The following is a 21,452-nucleotide window of genomic DNA, read 5'->3' on the forward strand; positions in this document are numbered from 1 at the left end:
TATAGAAAGTGATGAGGTAAGAACCAACATAGATTAATCAAGAACAAGTCACTGAAGGCCAACCAACCTCATTTTCTTTTTGATAGGGTCATTAAACTATTTGATCAAAGGGGATGCCATAGGCATAATAAAACTATATTTTGGCAAAATCCTAAAATAAAATTTTGACAAAAATTCAGTACTATATTCATGACAAAGTAGAACAATGTTGACTGATGATAAATGCAGTTAGTAGATTCAGAATTGGTTGAACAATTAAACCAGCAGTGGTGATGCTAACCTTGAGGAAGGTCTCTTGTGGCTTTTGATGGAACCCACTTTTCAGGCCTATGTTGTTCCAAATTTTTTATAAATTATTTGAATGAAGTGTTACATGGTATGCTTATCCTATTGAGAGCAAAGCTTAAAGAGAAAGCTAAAATAACAGAATCACATTCTTAAAAGACCTCAGCTGGTCTGTACAAAGAACCCAATCTAAAGAGATGGGATTTGGTGGGCAGACTTCTGGAAGCTATAGGATCATGGATATTTCACAAGGGACCTTGGAGGGTTAGTCCAACTACTTCAATTTTACAGCAGAGGAAATAATTTCAGAGAAGTTAAGTGATTTATGCTAAGTCATACAGGCAGTATGAAGCAGAGCTGGGACTTGGGCCCAGATACTCTGACTTCAAATCTTGAGCTCTTTTCACTTCATCACCCAAATGAACCACAGAAGAGGGAATATATAGCTTGATAGTAGTCCATATGGAAAAAGCCTAAGACTTTAATCAGAGGCAAGTTCATTATGAGTCACAATTGTGATAAGGTTGTCAAAAAAAAAAAAAAACAAACTAATGCAATTTTAGGCAGAATTATTTGAAACATAATGCACAGAACTGGAGAACTGATAATTCTCTGATCCCTGCTGTCTTTTTGGCAACCACCAGAGAGGTCTCTTAAAGCTACTTTATCAGGTGGCATATGGCAGCTGCATGGGGGGTAGAGCTAGGGGAGCAGGGCATGAGTGGACATCTTTTTCTCCTTGATTGCATATCTATTCTGGACAGGAAGGTTCCAGCCCATGAACACAACTATCGCCTTTGTGATATAGAAAAGGGAACCATCCACCTTCTTGTATTGGCCATTGGCTATCAAGTCACCAGAGGATAACCTCCTGCTTCCACAGTGGGGAAAATTGATCCTGTTATTATGCGGTTGACTATCATAGAATAAATATAAATAATGATGAGTCTTATTTTTCAGTGATAAAAAGAGAATAAGGCAAACCATTTGATGTGAGATACCCACTAATCATATTGTTTCAATTTAGTGAATGGAAATATTTACATGAGAGAAAAGAAGAAAGGAATAAGCTTTTATATGGCACTCACTATGTGTCTGACACTGTGCTAAGTGATTTATTAACAGTATCTCATTTGGTCCTCACAACAGCCCTGCGAAGTGGGCCTGTTATTGTCCTGATTTTACAGTTGAGGAACTAGAGGCAGTCAGAGGTTAAATTACTTGCCCAAGGTCACATAGCTGATAAGCATCTGTGGCTGGATTTGAACTCAGGTCTTCCTGATTCAGCCCAGGCCTCCTTCCACTGTGCCACTTAGCTGATTGATTTGAGTTTTTCTTCTAGGCCATAATGAGATCTTATGGATGGAAATTATAAGAAGCAAGATTTTAGCTTAATATACAGACAAATTCCCCAACATGTGGAGCTCTTAAACATGGGATGGACTTCCTCAGAAGGATCACAGAATCATCAAAATTGAGAGTTGAAAGGGGCCTTAGCAGCCATCTAATACGCTTCATACATGAAAGGAATCTTCACCATAATCACATACCTGAAAAGTGGTCATCCAGGAAATAAGTTCTATGATTCAAGGTCTTCAGTAGGAAGTTGGATAGTAACTTATCTGTGGTGTTGTAGATAAGATGTATGCTTGGATGAGGTGATCTCTGAGATTCTAAGAAATGCTTCAGAACATACCATGTGCAAATCAGTTAGCTAGTTACAATAATATCATGAATGGTTCTTGGAAAATACTTTTCATTCTATTTCAAAATTAAGTAAGATTAATTTTTCTAGTACACCAAATGAAGAACTTAAATAGTTGAGACTTTATTCTTCATAAAACTGGCACAACATTTTTATAAGGAAAAGAACATGACATTAGGAGTCAGAGAAACTGGGTTTGAACTCAACCTCTGATACTTACTAGTTCTATAACCTCGGGCAAATGATTTTCCTTCCTGGGTCTTGGTTTTGACATCTGTAAAATAAGAAAGTTAGACTCACTGAGCTCTAAGTCCAGCGGTGATCCACATGGTCCTACGAAATAATAGTTGTTTTTTTTTTTTTAAACAGCACCATGAGACAGGAAATGGAGAAAGAAAAGGAGAGATAGAAGGAATATTAGAGTGGTATGTGAAAAATCAAGAGAGTGTAAAATTTTTGAAGCCATAAGAAGAGAGAATTTTCAATAGGATGGAATGGCCAATCCTGTCAAAGCATTTAGGGAGATCAAAGATGAAGACTGAAAGAGACTACTTGTTTTGGTCATTAGGTCATTGATCACTTTTCAGAGAGCCATTTCAGTAGTATAATGGGGATGGAAGTTCAATTTCATGGAGATGAGATGATAATAAGTAGTGGGACAGTAATTGCACTGAACCCAGAAAATCTTTTAAGAGAAATTTATCCATGAATATGGAAAGAGAGAATTGGGAAATTGGATGGATTACAAGAGTTATGGAAAGGCTTTTTTTTAGGTTCAGGGAGACTTGAGTATATGAATGGGTATGGTGACTGAGACAAATTTTCTCTAGTTTTCATGTATGTGGACAACAGTGCCCCAACCCCTCCTCTCCTGCCAATGGTTGGACAGGGACTCAGAGTGGAGCAAGGGAAAGAGACCATTCTACGAGCAATTCTACGAGCAATTCTACGAGCTGGTGCTATAAGCCCTGGGCTTTGTGTACATTTAATCTTTCCATTAACTCCCTACAACAGCACCAAGGCAATGGTGTGAAACTGTTCCTTCCCCTTCTTTTACCTTTTTCTCATACCTTTGGGCATTTCTTTTTTTTTTCCTTTGAGACTTTCCTCAGTATTCATTTTAACCTCACTTCTGGATAAAGATGTTGGGGGTAGAAATGATTAGTGTGATTCACAAAGGTTCTTTCTTCCTAGGGCATGAGCCCTGGAAACCCTCTCTGAGTAGTCATGCTCACTGCCATAGCAGTGAATACCAGTCCTTTGGGGATTTCAACACCTTTTCTTGTTGGCTTGATTTCACTATAGTTTCATTCCTCACAGATATATGTGACACTTAATTGTTTGTGTCTACACATGAAAGTATGCATGCACAACCACAGACTTTGTTTTTCCAACAGGTCATTCTGAATTTTCTTCTGCATCCCAACTATGGTCCTCAGAAAAACAAACTCCAGAATCAGCTGAAATCTCATCCTCTATCAATGTAGTCCTTCAGCATTCTAAGGAGAATCTGTGTGCTGTGCCTCCTCAGTCCCAGCTGATTATTCCAGAACATTTCCAGCAGGGAATTTTACATCATTCAAGTAAGTTGAAAGGTTTCATTTCTCCAAAGTGTCTCATTTTAGTTTCTATTAGTCTACTCCCTTAGGGAAAGCTATGTAGTGCAGTGTCTAGAGGGTCCAGTCTGAAGTTAGGAAGACCTGAGTTCAAATCCAACTTTAGACACTAGCTTTGTGACCCTTGGGTAAGTCACTTAACCTCTGTTTGCCTCACTTTCCTCATCTCTAAATGGGAATAAATAAAAGTACCTACCTCTCAGGGTTGTTGTGAGGATCAAATAAAATAATTGTAAAGTGCTGGCACATAGTAAGAGATATATAAATGTTAGCTATTACTCCCTAGTAATTCTTTCTCCTAATATCTCTGACATATACATCATTAGAGAGGGGAAGTGTGGCATGTTAAAGAGCTGGACTTGGAATCAGGAAGACCTGATCTCTGATACATAACGGTTGTGACCTTGGGCAAATCAGTCGATCTTGCATTGCTCTAGGCAATTTTCTATGACAAAGAAATGAAGAGGAGGAGCTGCCAAGCCTTGGTTGGAGGAATTTCCTTAGCTGAGACTTCTTATTATCAAAGAAATTACAGATCCATTCCCTATCCTGTATCCCATACATTATTAGATCTGGAAGGGATGTGAGATTTCATTTAGTCTAAGCTCTTAGTCAAACGTATGTCTACATAAAGATGTAAACATACATGTGTAAATATATATGTTCACATGAATGCATAAATATATAAGTGCATATATACATAATTGCCTTTCATCCTTTCACTATAGTTTCTTTATCACAGGATCATAGATTTAAAGCAGGAAGGGATCTTGAAGGTTATCTATTCAAACCCCTATATTTTACATGACAGGAAACTGAAAACCAGAGGGGGAAAGCAATTCACCCACAGTCACACAGGTTGAAAGAAGAAGACCTGGGGCTTGAAATCAGGGTTTCTGATTTCTTTTTTTTTGTTGTTGTTTCCCTATTCCATGCTACCTCCAATATATACCCTCCCACACAACACAACTTTAAGGCCTTCCTTATAACAAATAACAAAACCAAAAACACTGACAAATGTAACTGACAAATATGATGTTCTGTACTCATAGCCTCCCTTCTTCTCTCCTCTCTAACCCAAAGGAGGCAAACGTGTTTCATTATTTATTTTTCCTGCGGCCAAGATTAGTCATTACAATTAAGCTCTAGATATTGTTTTCATTTAGACCTATTGTAGATATTGTGTATTTTTGTATTATTATCTACCTTCTCCCCTCTGCTTTCCTACAGTGAATTAGGAAAAAAATGTCTTTTCCTTAAAAGCTTTCCTACCACATAAAGTACTGTTAAGGTCATTAGTTCAAAGATTATGAACAATTAAGTGAAGTCTTATGTAATTCCAAAGCATTTGGACCACTTAACATTGTCCTGTGTGTGTTTTATTATGACCCCTCCTTACATTGATTATTTCTACTTTAATACTTTTAACCAATTTGATGATTATGAAGTTAAACCTCAGAATGGTTTTCATTTATATATTTCTTATAATTTGTGATCTGGAACACTTTTTCCAGATGGCTATTTATAGTTTATAATTTTTCTTTTGAAAATTATTTATAACCCTTCTTACCTACTCATGGCACTTACCTATTAGGATTTTCTTTTTGAAAAAAATTCTAAATTTTACATCAAAATTGTCAAAATGATCTTTTTTTTTGTCATTGTCTCTATCTCATTTAGTGATTTTCCCTTCAACCATAGATCTGAAAGGTACCTCCTTTCATTCCTCTCTCTGATTTTTTTTTGTAACATTACCTTTTCTTCAACCCCTTCCTTTTTATGAAGCAGTAAAGTAAGGCTCAGAAAGGGGAATTACATATGATCTGAAATAATACAATGAATTGTCAGTAGAGTTGGGAATTGTAACTCTCTTGATTCCTAGGTCAATGCTCTTTCCACTGCACTATCCTGTCTTCCTAAAAGCTACCCATCTGGAAATAACAACTTATACCCAGATAGTAGAAAACAGGTTTGCTGGAAGGGCTGGTCTTATACGTAGGTAGCCTGGGTGACTGACTACATGGTATAATTTTTGGAACTCTAGAAAGTTCTATCATCACTCAAAATTTCCCCTCTCAATCTATCAAATCAGTAAAGTTTATCAATAACCTGTTATGTGCTTGGAGTGCAGAATAGACAAATATTCTAAAGCCTTTCTCAATGAGCTAACATTTTGTTGGGGAAGACAATATGCATGTGTATCAGCACATATAAGATTAACACAAGGTAATTTTCAGGAAGGAAGAATCTGAAGCCAGAAGCATTAGGACAAGTTCATGTAAAAAAAAAAAAGTCCCTTGGTATTTGAGTTATGATTTGCAGGAAACTACAGATTCTAAGAGATAGAGATTTGGAGGATATCCCTTCTAGGTGTGGGCATAGCTTGTGAAGAGGTATGGAGATGGGAGATATAATGTCATATGTGAAGAACAATTAGAATATCAATCTGTTTGGACTATAAATAAGTATATATGTGCACACGCCTACGTGTGTGCATGTGTGCGTGTGTGTGTGTGTGTGTGTGTGTGTGTGTGTGTGTGTGTGTAGAGGAATGATATATAAGAAAGCAGAGAGGTAGGTTGGAGATTGGCTATGAAGCATTTTAAATGCTAAACAGAGGGGTTAGTATTTGATTCTAGAAGTAAGAGGAAGCCACTGGAATTTTGTCCCCTTATGTATTGAATAGGTTTTCTGAGTTCACCAGGGAAATTACCATTCCTCATGATGTTTCATGGGGAAATGCATTTAAGTTCCAAATGACTGACATAATTTTTTTAAAACGCAATCTATTTGTAAATGGAGGACCTTTTATAGTTTCATAAGTCTCCTTCCCTCTCTCATCAGACCCTTCTTGATTTAGATTTGGTCATCAATATGTAGGTATGTCTGTGTGATTGTCTTATCAAAAGTGCCTTCTTATGCCTACATCTGTTATAATCTCTTCCTTCCCCACATAGCTGCCAAATTGGTGCTTGATCACTGAGGACAATTTTGTAGTTGAGCAATGAAAATCTGATGTGTTATTATAGCTTACAATCCCTTTAAGGGATGAATATTTCCTTAGAGACTCACAGCAGATGAAGCTGCAATTCCCTTAGGTACTGAAAAACACCACTGAAAGAAAAATGTTCTGCATTGACACTTTCCTGACTTATTTTGCTACATGTCCTCTTAATGTCCGTCACCTCAGACACAATGACTTCCCCTATTTGAGCCTATTTTCCTCATTTATAAAACAAGGATGATATGCATGTAAGTTGTATTTCAGTCCTTATATATTATTGTAGATGTTGTTAAGCAGTTTTTCAGTTATGTCCAACTCTCTGTGACCCTATCTAGAACTTTCTTGTAGTGATTTGCTATTTCCTTCTCCAGCTCATTTTCCAGATGAGGAAGAACTGAGGCAAAGAGGTTAAGTGACTTGCAAAGGGTTACACAGATAGTAAGTGTCTGAGGTTGGATTTAAACCCTTGAAGATGAGTCTTCCTGATTCCAAACCCACTGCTCTATCCACTGCACCACCTAGCAGCCCATTACTAGAAATATTCTCATGAAAATCTTCCTTCTTGTACTTTGATAACTGATCCTACCCATGAAAAGAATCAGCTTTTAAAAGGCAACCAGTGTAAGACCCCATGCCATCTTGCTTCATAAATTCTGCCTTTTGCAGGACTAAAACCACATAAAAGCATTTGGAGAGCATTGTACCATTTGATAGGGCAGCCTCTAGCTCAGCAGATAAAGCATTAGGCCTGAAGTCAGGAAGATCTGAGTTCAAATCCATTCTCAGATACTTCTTAGCGATGTGATACTGGGCAAGTGACTTAACCTCTGATTGCCTGACAAAATGGATCCACTGGCTCCCATGGAGAAACAAATGGCAAACCGTTTCAGTATCTGTGCCAAGAAAACTCCAAATGGGGTCATGAAGGGTTAAGCATGACTGAGATGACTGAACAACAAGTACCATCTCATGAGTTTTTAGACATCTCCCAGTTACTTTTATTTTCATGTAATCAATAACTATTGCAAAGGTTTTTTTTTCTATATAGAGCTCTGGTCACTAGGGATGTTAAAGGTGATTAAGCTGATACTTCTAAAGTTCTTTGGACTCACTTGGGTAAACAATGTTGTTGGAGCATAAAGTTGATTTATTGACATTCAGTGAAGTTCTTCAAAATAGAAACTGCATTTAAAAAAACAACTATAAACTTTCCAAGAAAAATCATTCATTTTGCCATGTTATAGAGGACTAGTTCATCATAGAGTTCCCAAAGCAAAGGATTATACCCCAAAGGTTAATAGATTTGTTTATCTTAATTCAACAAATTTCAATTCACTAACACACATTAACAGCATACTGTGTGCCCATCACTGTCCTAGATGGTATGGAATGTATCTGTACTTAGAGAGGACACAAATCCTTCCCTCACAAATTTCACTGTCTAGTACTGAGATAAAGCACAAAAACAGAGATGGTAATGAGTGGAGTACCCCCTCATCAGAACTCTTCAAGCAAAGACTGTTTAAGCACTTGTCAGGTGTGTTACAGTGAGGGTTCTTTCTGTGTATGAGTTGGGAAAGATGGACCCCAAGGTTCCCTCCAAATCTAAAATTCTGTATTTCCCTGAAGTACTCTTTCATGATGACTGCATTACAGAGATACAGAACAAAGTGCTATGTGAGGAGACTGAGGGGGAAGATAATTACTAACCAGGAATATCAGGGTAAGACTGAGGGAGGAAATAGCATTTAATTTGGGATTAAAATTCTAAGGATGACTTCCGTAGGAAAAGGGGAAGTGAGAATTGCATTCCATGCATAGGGAAGAGTGTAAACAAAGACAAAGAAAGGACAAAGCACAGAATGTGTTCAGGGTACAGATAAGATATTTGCAAATAATATTTCCAAAGGAGATTTAAGATAGGGAGAAGGAACAATATTGGGAGAAGGTCAATACATTTAAAAATAAACATTTATCGTTATTAGTCATTATTAAGTTACTGTTTAATCATTTATAATTTTTTTTAATAGTTTCGAGTCTATTTCATATTAAGCAATGCTTCTCAATTCTTTTCTTCTTCTCTTTCCCTTTTAGAGTCCAGTACATTTCAAGAAGTCCTTTTTCCCGTAATTGTATTCATAACATGCTTAGTCATTTCAGCATGTACAAGGTAACTACAATTTTAATTTTGTTGCTATTTGATAAGTGATTATCTGTGGTATTTAAATCATGGACTTTGAGGCGTGACTTTAGCCATCTGTTCTTGTCCATTCCTGGTTGTAACCTTTTGACAAATCAGACATCACAAGACAGAGTCCGTTAGAAAAATGGATCAGAAACTTATTAGTACTTGACATTCCCAGAATCATTGCTGTGAAGGAACCTCTACTGATGCTTTGGTAAATACCTGGGCTTTTTGTACTCAGCAAGGTGGAGAACTTCTTTATTGGGCTTGGTGTGGCTGCTCCCAGGTTGTGAGAATGTTGCTTTGGAATTCAGCTGAAGGAGTATTATATCTACAAACTGAGGACAATTTATTTACAGGCTCCATATCTGTATCTTTGTACACCTGGAGCTCTCAGCTGTCTTGGCAAGTTTGTAAATATAGAAAACTCCCAATGACTATTATCATTTAATTTCTCTGCTCCATAAACCTCAAAGACAGTCAGCAGAAATTGCTAAAGTGCTGTCCATGGTTCTAAAATGACTGGAAGAGGCATAATGCTGCTAGCTCAGTAGAGAAGTCAGACAAAATGTTTTGTGGCTGATTCACCTGAAAGATACAAAACCACCCCTGTAATCTAGGTGTTAATATTGAGGTTTATGGAGAAGGAACAGTGAGTCTACCTGAATCTTGAAGGTAATGCTTATAAGAACCAACACTAGAGAAAATGTTGCTGGTTGCCTCTGTTCTCTTTTAGGATACTGAAGGTTATTTCAGAACTATAAATCTTGGTGCAAATTTAGAAAGCAGGAAATTTCAGGATTTAGTGGCTCCCCAAAATCTGTCTTTCCATTGTCTGGTGATCTAGTCTTTCATTCTTGGTATTATGAGTTCCATATGTCCTCACTTGAGGCTCTTGATACAGTATTGGTATGTTGTCTTCTGTATAGACAAGATCCTTCATTTTCTAAAGAATAATTTTATTTTACAAATTAGGTTCAATCAGCTAGTCAGTTCCCACTATATACTGCACACTGTGCTAAGCACTGGAGACACAAAGAAATGCAAAAAAATTTAAAAAAAGAAATGCAAAAAAAGTCTCTACTATCAAGGAACTCACAGTCTAATGGAGGAGACATAGAAACATGATGAGCTGGGCAGCTAGGTGATGCAGTGGTTAGAGCACCAGACCCAGACTCAGAAAGACCTGAGTCCAAATCCAGCCTCAGGCACTTACTAGCTATGTGACTCTGGGCAAGTCACTTCACCCTGTTTGCCTCAGTTTCCTCATCTGTAAAATGAGCTGGAGAAGGAAATAGGAAGCCACTTTAGTATCTTTGTCAAGAAAACCCCAAATGGGGTCATGAAAAGTTGCACATGACTGAAACAACTGAACAAGAACAACAATATGGGTGAGATACATACAAGATAAATTGGAAATATTCAGCAGAGATGAGAGACTAGAATTAAGGGGGATCAGGAAAGGCTTCCTGTAGAAGGTGGAATTTTCACTGAAATTTGAAGGAAGCCAGGAAATTTTTACATGATATAGTGATAAAACTACTTCAATATTCAACTAGGGTAAAGTTCACCTTGGCTGGAGTCCATTTAGTCTCTCAAAATATTCTGGGCAGAGATGGAATCTTGGAAAGGTCATATCCACATTAAAGCTAAAGCTGTGTACTTCACCCTTATTACAATACTGACACTTTACCACATAAAGATAATATTTAGCACTATCACAAGACATCATTTGTCCAGAGAAGGGATACCAAAAAACACACATTATCTTTTTCCCCTAGCTACTTCCTTTCCATTTAGCACCCCCTATTGAAGAGGTGCAAAAACCAGCCAATTCAGGAAAGTCTCCTTTGAGAAGAAAAGGCAATCAGCATTTATATAGTATCTACTATGTGCCAGGCACTGAATCAAGTGCTTCACAAATACTTTGTCCTCACAACAATCCTGCAAGGTAGGTGCCATTATCATCCTCATTTTGCAATTGAGGAAACTGAGGCAAATAGGAGTCAAATTTTTTCCTTGGGTCATACAGGTAGTAAGTGTCTGAGGGTGGATTTGAAATCATCTTCCTGATTCCAGGCCCAGAACTCTATCCACACTGCCACCTACCTGCTTCTAGCTGTTTTGGGAAAGGTGAATGATATAGTAGTGCTTGTTCCTTACCTGGGTCCTACTTTTATCTTGCAAATTATCTATACTCCTTAAAGGCATGAAAATTGGTCTACCTAGTTAAATCTATTGGCACTGGTAACAACTGACTCTCCAGCTTAAATATCCAACCAGACACTTTTTATACATAATGAGGAAATAAAGGCCTTCATCTGGGGGTCCTTTAGGACTATGCTGTAGTGCTGACTCAGCTCAAAGGTCTCTAGCCATGGTTCTGACTACTTCAGCAGTAAGACTTCTTCCAGCAATTTCAAGGTAGGGAGTCCAAAAGGGTCATCTCCTCTGGCTTCCATCTGAGGTGCCATTCCAGTGTTCACTATATGGAGACAGGCAAGCCTTGATCTACTTGGCAAATCTCAATGAAGTACTTGAATTCAAACACTGCAGTACCTGGATATTCTGACTACTTCAGTAATGAGTGTTCTCTCAGCAATTTGGATATAGGGAATCCAAAAGGGCCATCTCTTCTATTTTCCATCTGTGGTGCTCTTCCCAGATTCACTGTATGGAGACAAGCAAGTCTTAGTCTATTCGTACATCCTCAGTGAGACCTTCTGTACCTAGATATTATAAAGGAAGAAGGATATCCCAGTGCCACCCTACATCCAACCCAATGGTAGACATTATGGTGATTTTTTTTTTTTAAATCTGTCATGTCATAGATTCTCTAGGGGTAGGGAGCACATGATGTACTTAGGATGATAGCAACCCTTTCAGTTTTCTATACACAGATAGAACTATGCAACTAAGTCCACATAAAATTTCAGCCTCAAAATTACCTTTCCATCAGAAAAAGAAGGCACCAGTTACAACTACTATATAGAATGTGTAGGTCATGCCATGTTCCTTCTGTACTCTGCCTATTTCTGCTTTACTCGACTACTTTGCTATGAAGAAACTTCTGCCCTGACATGCTGATTACTGACTCCCCTTATAGATCATTGCTTCAGGAAAGTCCCAGCCACCATGCCGCACTTCGTTCCTTGTTCCCTATCTCTTATTTTTTTTATATATATTTACTTCTTTTTATTTCATTCTTTCTAATTAATTTATTTAACTTTTAACATTCATTTTCACAAAATTTGGGGTTCCAAATTTTCTCCCCATTTGTCCCCTCCCCCCAGCTCAAAACACCGAGCATTGTAATTGCCCCTATCACCAATCTGCCCTCTCTTCTATCATCCCTCCCTTCCCTTGTCCCCATCTTCTCTTTTGTCCTGTAGGGCCAGATAACTTTCTATACCCCTTTACCTGTATTTCTTATTTCCTAGTAGCAAGAACAGTACTCAACAGTTGTTCCTAAAACTTTGAGTTCCAACTTCTCTTCATCCCTCCCTCCCCACCCATTCCCTTTTGGAAGGCAAGCAATTCAATAGAGGCCATATCTGTGTAGTTTTGCAAATGACTTCCATAATAGTCATGTTGTGTAAGACTAACTATATTTCCCTCCATCCTATCCTGCCCCCCATTGCTTCTATTCTCTCTTTTGATCCTGTCCCTCCCCAAGTGTTGACTTCAAATTGCTCCCTCCTCCCATTGTCCTCCCTTCCATCCTCCCATTGTCCTCCCTTCCATCCTCCCTCCCACCCTGCTTATCCCCTTATCCCCCACCTTCCTGTATTGTAAGATAGGTTTTCATACCAAAATGAGTGTGCATTTTATTCCTTCCTTTAGTGGAATGTGATGAGAGTAAACTTCATGTTTTTCTCTCACCTCTCTTCTTTTTCCCTCCACTAAAGTCTTTTGCTTGCCTCTTTTTTGAGAGATAATTTGCCCCATTCCATTTCTCCCTTTCTCTTTCCAATATATTTCTCTCTCACCTCTTAATTTCATTTTTTAAAGATATGATCCCATCCTATTCAATTCACTCTGTGCTCTCTGTCTCTGTGTGTGTGTGTGCATGTGTGTGTGTGTGTAATCCCACCCACTACCCAGATACTGAAAAGTTTCAAGAGTTACAAATATTGTGTTTGCATGTAGGAATGTAAACAGTTCAACTTTAGTAAGTCCCTTATGACTTCTCTTTGCTGTTTACCTTTTCATACTTCTCTTCATTCTTGTGTTTGAAAGTCAAATTTTCTTTTCAGCTCTGGCCTTTTCATCAAGAATGCTTGAAAGTCCCCAATTTCATTGAAAGACCATTTTCCCCCCTGAAGTATCATACTCAGTTTTGCTGGGTAGGTGATTCTTGGTTTTAGTCCTAGTTCCTTTGACTTCTGGAATATCCTATTCCATGTCCTTTGATCCCTTAATGTAGAAGCTGCTAGATCTTGTGTTATCCTGATTGTATTTCCACAATACTTGAATTGTTTCTTTCTAGTTGCTTGCAATATTTTCTCCTTGACCAGGGAACTCCAGAATTTGGCCACAATGTTCCTAGGAGTTTCTCTTTTTGGATTTCTTTCAGGCGGTGTTCTGTGGATTCCTTGAATATTTATTTTGCCCTCTGGTTCTAGAATCTCAGGGCAGTTTTCCTTGATAATTTCATGAAAGATGATGTCTAGGCTCTTCTTTTGATCATGGCTTTCAGGTAGTCCCATAATTTTTAAATTGTCTCTCCTGTATCTATTTTCCAGGTCAGTTGTTTTTCCAATGAGATATTTCACATTATCTTCCATTTTTTCATTCTTTTGGTTTTGTTTTGTGATTTCTTGGTTTCTCATAAAGTCATTAGCCTCCATCTGTTCCATTCTAATTTTGAAAGAACTATTTTCTTCCGTGAGCTTTTGAATCTCCTTTTCCATTTGGCTAATTCTGCTTTTGAAAGCATTCTTCTCCTTATTGGCTTTTTGAACCTCTTTTGCCAATTGAGTTAGCCTATTTTTCAAGGTGTTATTTTCTTCAGCATTTTTTTGGGTCTCCTTTAGCAAGGTGTTTACCTGCTTTTCATGCTTTTCTTGCATCTCTCTCATTTCTCTTCCCAGTTTTTCCTCCATCTCTCTAACTTGATTTTCAAAATCCTTTTTGAGCTCTTCCATAGCCTGAGCCCATGGTATATTTATTTTGGATGTGTGGGATACAGAAGCCTTGACTTCTGTGTCTTTCCCTGATGGTAAGCATTGTTCTTCCTCATCCAAAAGGAAGGGAGGAATTATCTGTTCACCAAGAAAGTAACCTTCTCTAGTCTTATTTTTTTTCCCTTTATCTGGGCATTTTCCCAGCCAGTGACTTGACTTCTGAGTTTTCTTTCCACACCCACCATGCCTCCAGATCCGCCCAGCCAGAGCTTGGGGTCTGAGATTCAAATGCTGCTTCCCAGCCTCAGGGCTTTGGGCGGGGGCGGGGCTGCTATTCAGTGTGAGATTAAGTTCAGATGTTCAGGTGGAGGCAGGGCCGCCACACAGGGCTCAGTTCCCTCAGGGGGTTTACGTGGAGACCTTCAACAATGGATATGGTCTCCTGCTTGATTGGGGAGCCCTTGTCCATTGCTGCCCCCACTGCTGCCTCCCAAGGGGGCCTGAGTTATGGGGCACCCCACTCCCCTCTCAACCAGACCTTCGGCACCTGTGGGCGCAGGGACCTGCGTGGCTGCTGGAGATTCCCTCCCCAAAGCCTGCTCTGATCTGCTCCTCTTGGTGCCACGTGGCCAAGGCAGGGCTGGGCTCCGCTCAGGGTCTGGTGAGGGACAGACCTTTGGTGTCTGTTTTCAGGTCCCTCTGGAACAGAAATCTCATCTGCTCTGTTGTTCTGTGGCTTCTGCTGCTCCAGAATTTGTTGGGAGTTCTTCTTTACAGATATTTTATAGGCTGTGGGTCTGGAGCTAGCATATGTGTGTCTTTCTACTCCGCCATCTTGGCTCCTCCCTCCCTATCTCCTATTTGACAAACACCTTATCTTGTCCTCCCTTCCACTTCTCCACAGTTTTGGAATAATGAACCATGATCAAATCAGCTCTTACATTGTTCACAAATGAGTTGTGTCAATCTAATCTCCAATTCCCCACTAACCATCCCTATAACTTTCTGCAAGCCCAACTGCCCCTACCTGGCCACTACTCTCCTTTGTATATTGTTTCTCCTCTTGTAATACAAGTGCTTTAAGGATGAGGACTAACTATGCTTTTTTAAATTATTATTTTTTAGCTCTTAGCACTGTGCTTGGTTTATAACAGGTGTTGGATAAATAATTTTTTCATTTGTTCATTCATTCATTCATCCAGGTTCACCTAGGCTAGCACTTCATTAACTAACCATACCAGCCAACTCTTACTAAAGAAGAAGGCTCATGTTTTTCAAGTTGTTTTGTGGGTTTACAATACAATCTTGTCTCTTCTCTCTACTCCCTCCCCCAGTTCTTCATGAAGAAAGTTAAACCTTTCTTTGAACTGAGTGGTTGAGCAGGAAGATGAATGAGGGCAGCCCAGTGATATGGGCTATGCCTGAAAGTTGGACATATTCTCCCATGGCAGCTTCTTCAGGTCCTTATCTACTACTGGTACTATGGACCCAATGCTTGGCCTTGTCCAATTCTATATATCCATTTGTGGGACTGTGGTGCATGTACCATTGGAGAGAATCAGGGCTTGATAGGGGATTAGTTGACTTACAAATGAGTCAGTGACTGACTTAGCTCATGGAATCCAAGTTCACACCTCCTAACCATGGTGCTGAGCACTTCTGTAAAAACAGTATTCTCAATTCTGAAAAACAGAAGTAGTGCATCAGTCAGGGCCACAGGCAAATCATTCCTTCATAGCGGCTCCTCAGTATCATCTGCCAGTAAAGAACACAAACTATGAGAAAGGCAGTAATCATCACATAATATGCATCCCCAAAGCACATAAGATAAAGTGAAAATTCTTCCATCTGGTGTTCAAGGCCTTTTAGAATCCAGTCTCATCCTTTGCAGCTTACCTTACTTTCCATAACTCTGCTCTGCCAAAGGAATATAAATTTTGATCACTAAAACCTCACAAAATATCTTGGGGTTTAGAGGCTAGATTTCTTTTTTTTAAGGACCATGCCTTAAATATAAATCACTCTGACTCTTACAGATTGGCCAGCAATAGGTCCCAGCCCAAGCCTACCTTGGTCATTGTTTGGAATTTGATGAACCAGAGTGAATGTAAATAGCAGTTTTTTCTCTTTTGGCCAGAAACCTTGAGGTTCTTCCCTTCCCAGATTGATTTTTCTTTTGACTAGGTAAAAGAGGCAATTTTTTTTGCCTCCTTTCTTACCTAACATTAATCACTGAATGGGTATTGCCTCAGACAAATTGAGACTGGGAAAAGATCTTAGCTTTAAAAAACCAAGGTCTCCCACTGGCTCAGAAGGAGAGAAGTGACTTCGCATGATTCTGCCTCACTCAGATGCAATTCGCTTGTATATCATCCTCCAATCTCATGGTCCTCTTCCAGAATTAAGGACAAACAAACAAAAAAAGTCATCTATAATCTAGTGAGGCCAGTCTCCAGACAGCCATTTTCATTTCTAAGATTTTTTTCATGATGTTGTTTCTGTTTAGAATGCCATTCATTCATTTTACCTCCTTCTTTTCTAAACCTTACCTATTCTTCAGGATACAGCTCAAGAATCTCTTTTCTGCTAAGTTTTCATGGGCTATTCTAGACCACATTCATCTCACTCACTGAATTCCTATTTCACTTATTATCTGCATTAATCATTCAGACATGCAATTATCTGTCACTTTTGGGTGGAGTAGAGGTGGGCAGGAACCATGTCTTTCTTTGTGCCTCCTTAGTGCTTACTATATTACAAATGGTAGTTTTTCAATAAATACTTGTCAAATGAATGAATGAATAGATATTTAATATCCCAAACACTTTTGTGGATACATGAGATCCACTGAGTAAAAAGGACTACTTCTGAGAGGCAGGGTCGTAAATAGAGAATTGAACTGAGAATCAGTACAGTCTGGTTCAAATCCTGCCTCAAGAGACTTATTTAGCTGTGTGACAGTGGTCAAGTCACTTAACCATTCAGAGTCACAGCTTTCATATCTGCAAAATGGGGACAACAGAACAGGTTAAGATCAAGTGGCTCTGTTCCCTGTCACCTAAGTGAATTTGGATAAGTCATTTAACCTATCCTTTTTTCAGTTCCCTACTTCATAAAATGAGGCTGTTGGACTAGATCAGTGGTGCCAAACTCTAATAGAAACAAGGTCTACTAAATTGTATGTAAGAATCCTTATGGGCTCTATGTCAACTTAGTTTTAAAATATAACACTATCTGTGTTTCACTGTATTTTTATTTATTTTGTTAAATATTTCTCAGTTTCATTTTAACCTTTTTGAGGTCATATTTGAGAGTGTTATGGGGTATATATGGCCTGTTTGACACCTATGCACTAAATGATCTCAAGGGTCCCTTTTCAATCCTATAACCCTATAATGGTTCATCAGGCTATGTATTTTAGCATATTAACTTTCATTATATTTACCTACAAGGTCTCAAGTTTTGAATGTATGTGACATACAAAATAAATTAATAATGAAAAGATTTCAAGGGGAATCAAGTACTAATAAAATTAAGAAAATGTAAATTATTGGAAACACAAGTTAGATAAAACTATTTGATATGCCAATAATTACATGGTTCTTATCTCTTCATTAAGCAGATCCTTCAAGGACCTCTATTTAGCCACAGTGTATTTCTTTAGCTCCTTCCTATATGTATTTTTATGCATTTTCTGTCATTATAATCATTTAACATTTATAAAATTCTTTAAGGTTTGCAAACTTCAAAAATATTATTTCATTTTATCCCTAGAATGATCCTGGGACATAGCTGCTATTATTATTCCCACTTAACAAATGAGGAAACTGAGGCAGACAGATTAAATGACTGACACAGTCACACAGCTAGTAAATATCTGAGACTGGATTTGAAGTCAGTTCTTTCTTAAGCTTATTCCAGCACCGTATCCACTTCATGAACTAGCTGGGTCTTAATATTTTCCATTATTTATTTTTTTCATGGGATCAGAGATTTAGAGGTGGAAAGGACCTTAGATGTAATCAATTCCAACCCTAACATATTACAGAAGAGGAAACTGAGACTAAGAAAGGTTAAAGTGGCTTTCCCAGGATCACATAACCAATAAATATCTGAGGCTATGTTAGAACTCAGGTCTACCTAACTCCAAGTCTGGAACTCTATCCACTGTACCACTAGCTTATGAATTTAGACTAGCTTTACATATTTGGAGCAATTTAATCTTAAATGCTTTTATGAGCTTCAAATTAACGATTTGTTAATCATCTCATGATGTTATTCCTTTTAAAGTTTATCACCAGGTGCTAGAGGAATGTTTTATGTCCAGTGAAAATCATCCCATTATCTTGTTAAATATGAGAAATATTTTTGTTGTTGTCTTTGTTTTAAAGATGCTCTCTTGAAGGATTATTCACTGCATTTTTGACATTTTCACTGATGTGCATCATAATTTGTAAGTATTTCTGTTCCTATGAGCTGGCCTGATTTTCTTGATGTGATCAGATTTAGGTCATAATGAAATTTTTAAAATAATTTCTCTTTCTCACCCAAGATCTTGTCAAGTCACTGCTTCTCAGACCTGCCCACTCTTTCAAAACTAGTGACCAAGCATGGTAAGTGGTGCATGATTTTTTTCATCTTAGTTCAGATTGAGCTCATCTAAATTTGATAGCTGGGGAGCAAACTGAAGACTTGTTTAGGATGGGTCATGAATAGCACTGGAGAGAAAAGGTTCAAGTTCCCTCCTGAATAACTAGATTTGCCATTGTTATGATCTAAGAAGGCTGTGAGTCTGCTTTTTAAATCATATACTAAAAAGAGGTATTTCTGAGAGACAGAAAGTCCCAACAGCTGACCAAAGGCTTAAAAATGTCTAGTTTACGTACTCAAGAGCAGAGAAGGCTACTGCATCTTCTTTGTGTCGCTAGCACTGAGTAGTCTTGTGACATAGGCAGAAATGTTTGTTGCCTGATTGATGACTTAAAAACCTGTGGTTTTGTGTGTTATGTGACTTCGCTAATACCCCAAATTACAAGGTCTGGGCCTTAGAACTGATAAAACAACAACAGGTACATTGCTATTCCCCTACTGTAGTGAAATAATTCTAGTTACAAGTCATGTTTTTCTCTGGCATTTCAGACTTATTTAATATTTCTCCTCTATTGTTGACTTTCATGGTTTTTTAGAAGGCTGTGCCAGTGGAATACAAGCTCTGGCAGGCTCTATCACGCTGGAAAAGTTTAGAGAATGATCTGATCATAGATTATTTTTCCAGGACCAGCATAAGTTCAATCAGACTCAAAATCCATTTGGCAACAGTTGATTAATTTATTTGGGGAAATAGCAACTCCAAAAGACGACCTATTCTGCTGTTTTAAAGTCATAGGTTTTTTTTAATCTCAAGATGAAAAGGACTTTAGAGGCCATTGAATCCAAGCCCTCATTTCATACACGAGGATATTGAAGTACAGAGAAGTTATGTGACTTGTCCTAGGTCATTATAGTAAATATCTGAGGCAGGATTCCAGCTGAAATGTTACTGAGTCTGAGCCCAGCATTTTCTCCAGTAGACAACATACACCAAAAGATTCTGAATCCTTGAAGTAAAATATAAGAAGATCCAGAGACATTCATAGAATTTCAAACAGACTGAAACATTCTAGGAGATGCATTTTATTTTCTATAAGTATAAGCCTGAGCATCAAAAAATAGATGGATAAAATATTGGACTTTATCTGGGCAAATTCAGTAATTTTTTAAATCACTTAATTTAGTCAGTAATGGTCTGGAAGATTTGTGTTCAAACTTGTCTCTAACACTTCACAGTTATATTACCCATAGGCAAATCAGTCAGTTAACAACATTAATTAAGTACATACTATATGCTAGGCACTATAATTAAATACTGGAGATACAAAGAAAGGCAAACATGGAAATCTTTTCCATTAAGGAGTGCACATTTTGATGGGGTAGACATGTAAATTACTAGGTATGTACAAGATATATACAAAATAGTCAGAAATCTCAGATGGGAAGGCACTGACAGCAAAGGAAACTGGAGAAGGCCCATGCAGAAGTTAAGTCTTGGGATGAATCTTAAAGCGAGCCAAGGAAACTAAGAGGCAGAGATCAGGAAAGAAAATATATCAGACCTGGGGAATAGCCAGTGCAGAGGCATGAAACAGGAAATAAGCATTTATTTAGCACTTACTATGTACCAAATACTATACTAAATGCAAGCATAGTACAAGCCAAGAGTTCAGTGTCAGAGTTATATATAACTTTGAAGCTAGCCAAACCCGTTAGGCTGGGAAAGAGTTCAGGAAAAATCCTAGCAGTCAGCCATAGGAAGGAGTCTGATAGGCAAGCAGGTGAAATCAGAGATCCTCAGTAGTAGGAAAAATCTCGTTAGCAAATAGCATCAGATAATCTGGCAATGGGCATAGGCAGAATTCCAGAGAGTCAGATGGTTTGCATTAGAGAAGTCTGGTAATAGGTAATTTAAGGCCTAACCATGGAAACTGGTGTTCAAAATGCAGGATTCCACTCCTTAGAAGAATGAAGTAGAGAGGAGAGCAAGGCAAGATGTCAGTCTAAGAGATACTGGAGTACCAGGAATGGCGTTGCACCAGAAGAATCCCGTTGCTTCTTACATAAAGACTCAGGCACATTAGAGGGAAGAGAGGAAGGCTCAGAAGCTGTTATTAAGGATGCAGATGCCACATACAGCGTCATCCCTTGTATCTGCTGTGCTTAAGATCTCTAGCTGGCTTAGGCATAGCCCAACAAGGAAAACCTTCCCCAGGGACACACAAAACAAGGGAAATCAAACTCAGAAATAAAGCAGAGGCTACTCAACTGAACTCCAGAACTGCTGGTAACCAGCTATACTATTTTACCTACAGAGGTCTTAATTGCCTTTTTTCCCTTCCAAAATGTTCATCTGCAGAGTTAGAGAGTAAGGGTTGGGCTACACCAGCTTATATGCCTGCACTCTCTCAGAGGAAAGGGATACTGATGCCATATTTAGGACTGTTAGCAGCTGCTTCCTGCCTGCCCCATGATTCAATTGCTCTGCTTTTGCTTTAATTGTGGTAACATTTAAAGTAAGCAAAAAAAAAAAAAAAAACAAAAAAAAAAACAAACAAAAAAAACAAACTCAGGCAAGATGGAGACCTTGTACATAGAACTAGGATACAAGATGGACCCAAGGAACAAATCAAGAATTCAGTTACTGGAATCAAGACAGAAAGCCAGAACTTGACCAAAAGTAAGGCTTGTAATGGCGACCCATCAGACTATTAATTCAGGACTCTTTTTATCTTCCCAACATACAGGTTGTGTCTGTCCCAGAATCTTGGAACTGGTTGAACCTGTGTGTGTATTAAGTGGTCCCTGCTGTAGAAATTAAAATAAAATCAAGGCAAGGAGGTGCACAGGTCAAAAGGATTATTTTGGCCTTTTACTTCACTTTTAGGACTACATATCACTATGAACTCATTGGATCTGTTATTCACTCAGTAAGCATATG

General features: G+C 38.3%; 1 protein-coding gene across 1 annotated transcript in view; it reads left to right on the forward strand.

Moving 5' to 3' along the window:
- TMEM71 (transmembrane protein 71) overlaps nt 1-21,452 on the forward strand; it is a 60,295-nt gene that overhangs the window by 31,698 nt on the left and 7,145 nt on the right. The window contains exons 7-10 of the mRNA XM_072603044.1: nt 3,388-3,573; nt 8,705-8,780; nt 18,313-18,374; nt 18,474-18,534. Of these exons, the coding sequence (XP_072459145.1) occupies nt 3,388-3,573; nt 8,705-8,780; nt 18,313-18,374; nt 18,474-18,534 (385 nt within the window). The remainder of the gene's footprint in view (nt 1-3,387; nt 3,574-8,704; nt 8,781-18,312; nt 18,375-18,473; nt 18,535-21,452) is intronic.

The sequence above is a fragment of the Notamacropus eugenii genome, chromosome 4 (genome assembly GCF_028372415.1).
Source record: "Notamacropus eugenii isolate mMacEug1 chromosome 4, mMacEug1.pri_v2, whole genome shotgun sequence".
Lineage (NCBI taxonomy): Eukaryota > Metazoa > Chordata > Mammalia > Diprotodontia > Macropodidae > Notamacropus > Notamacropus eugenii.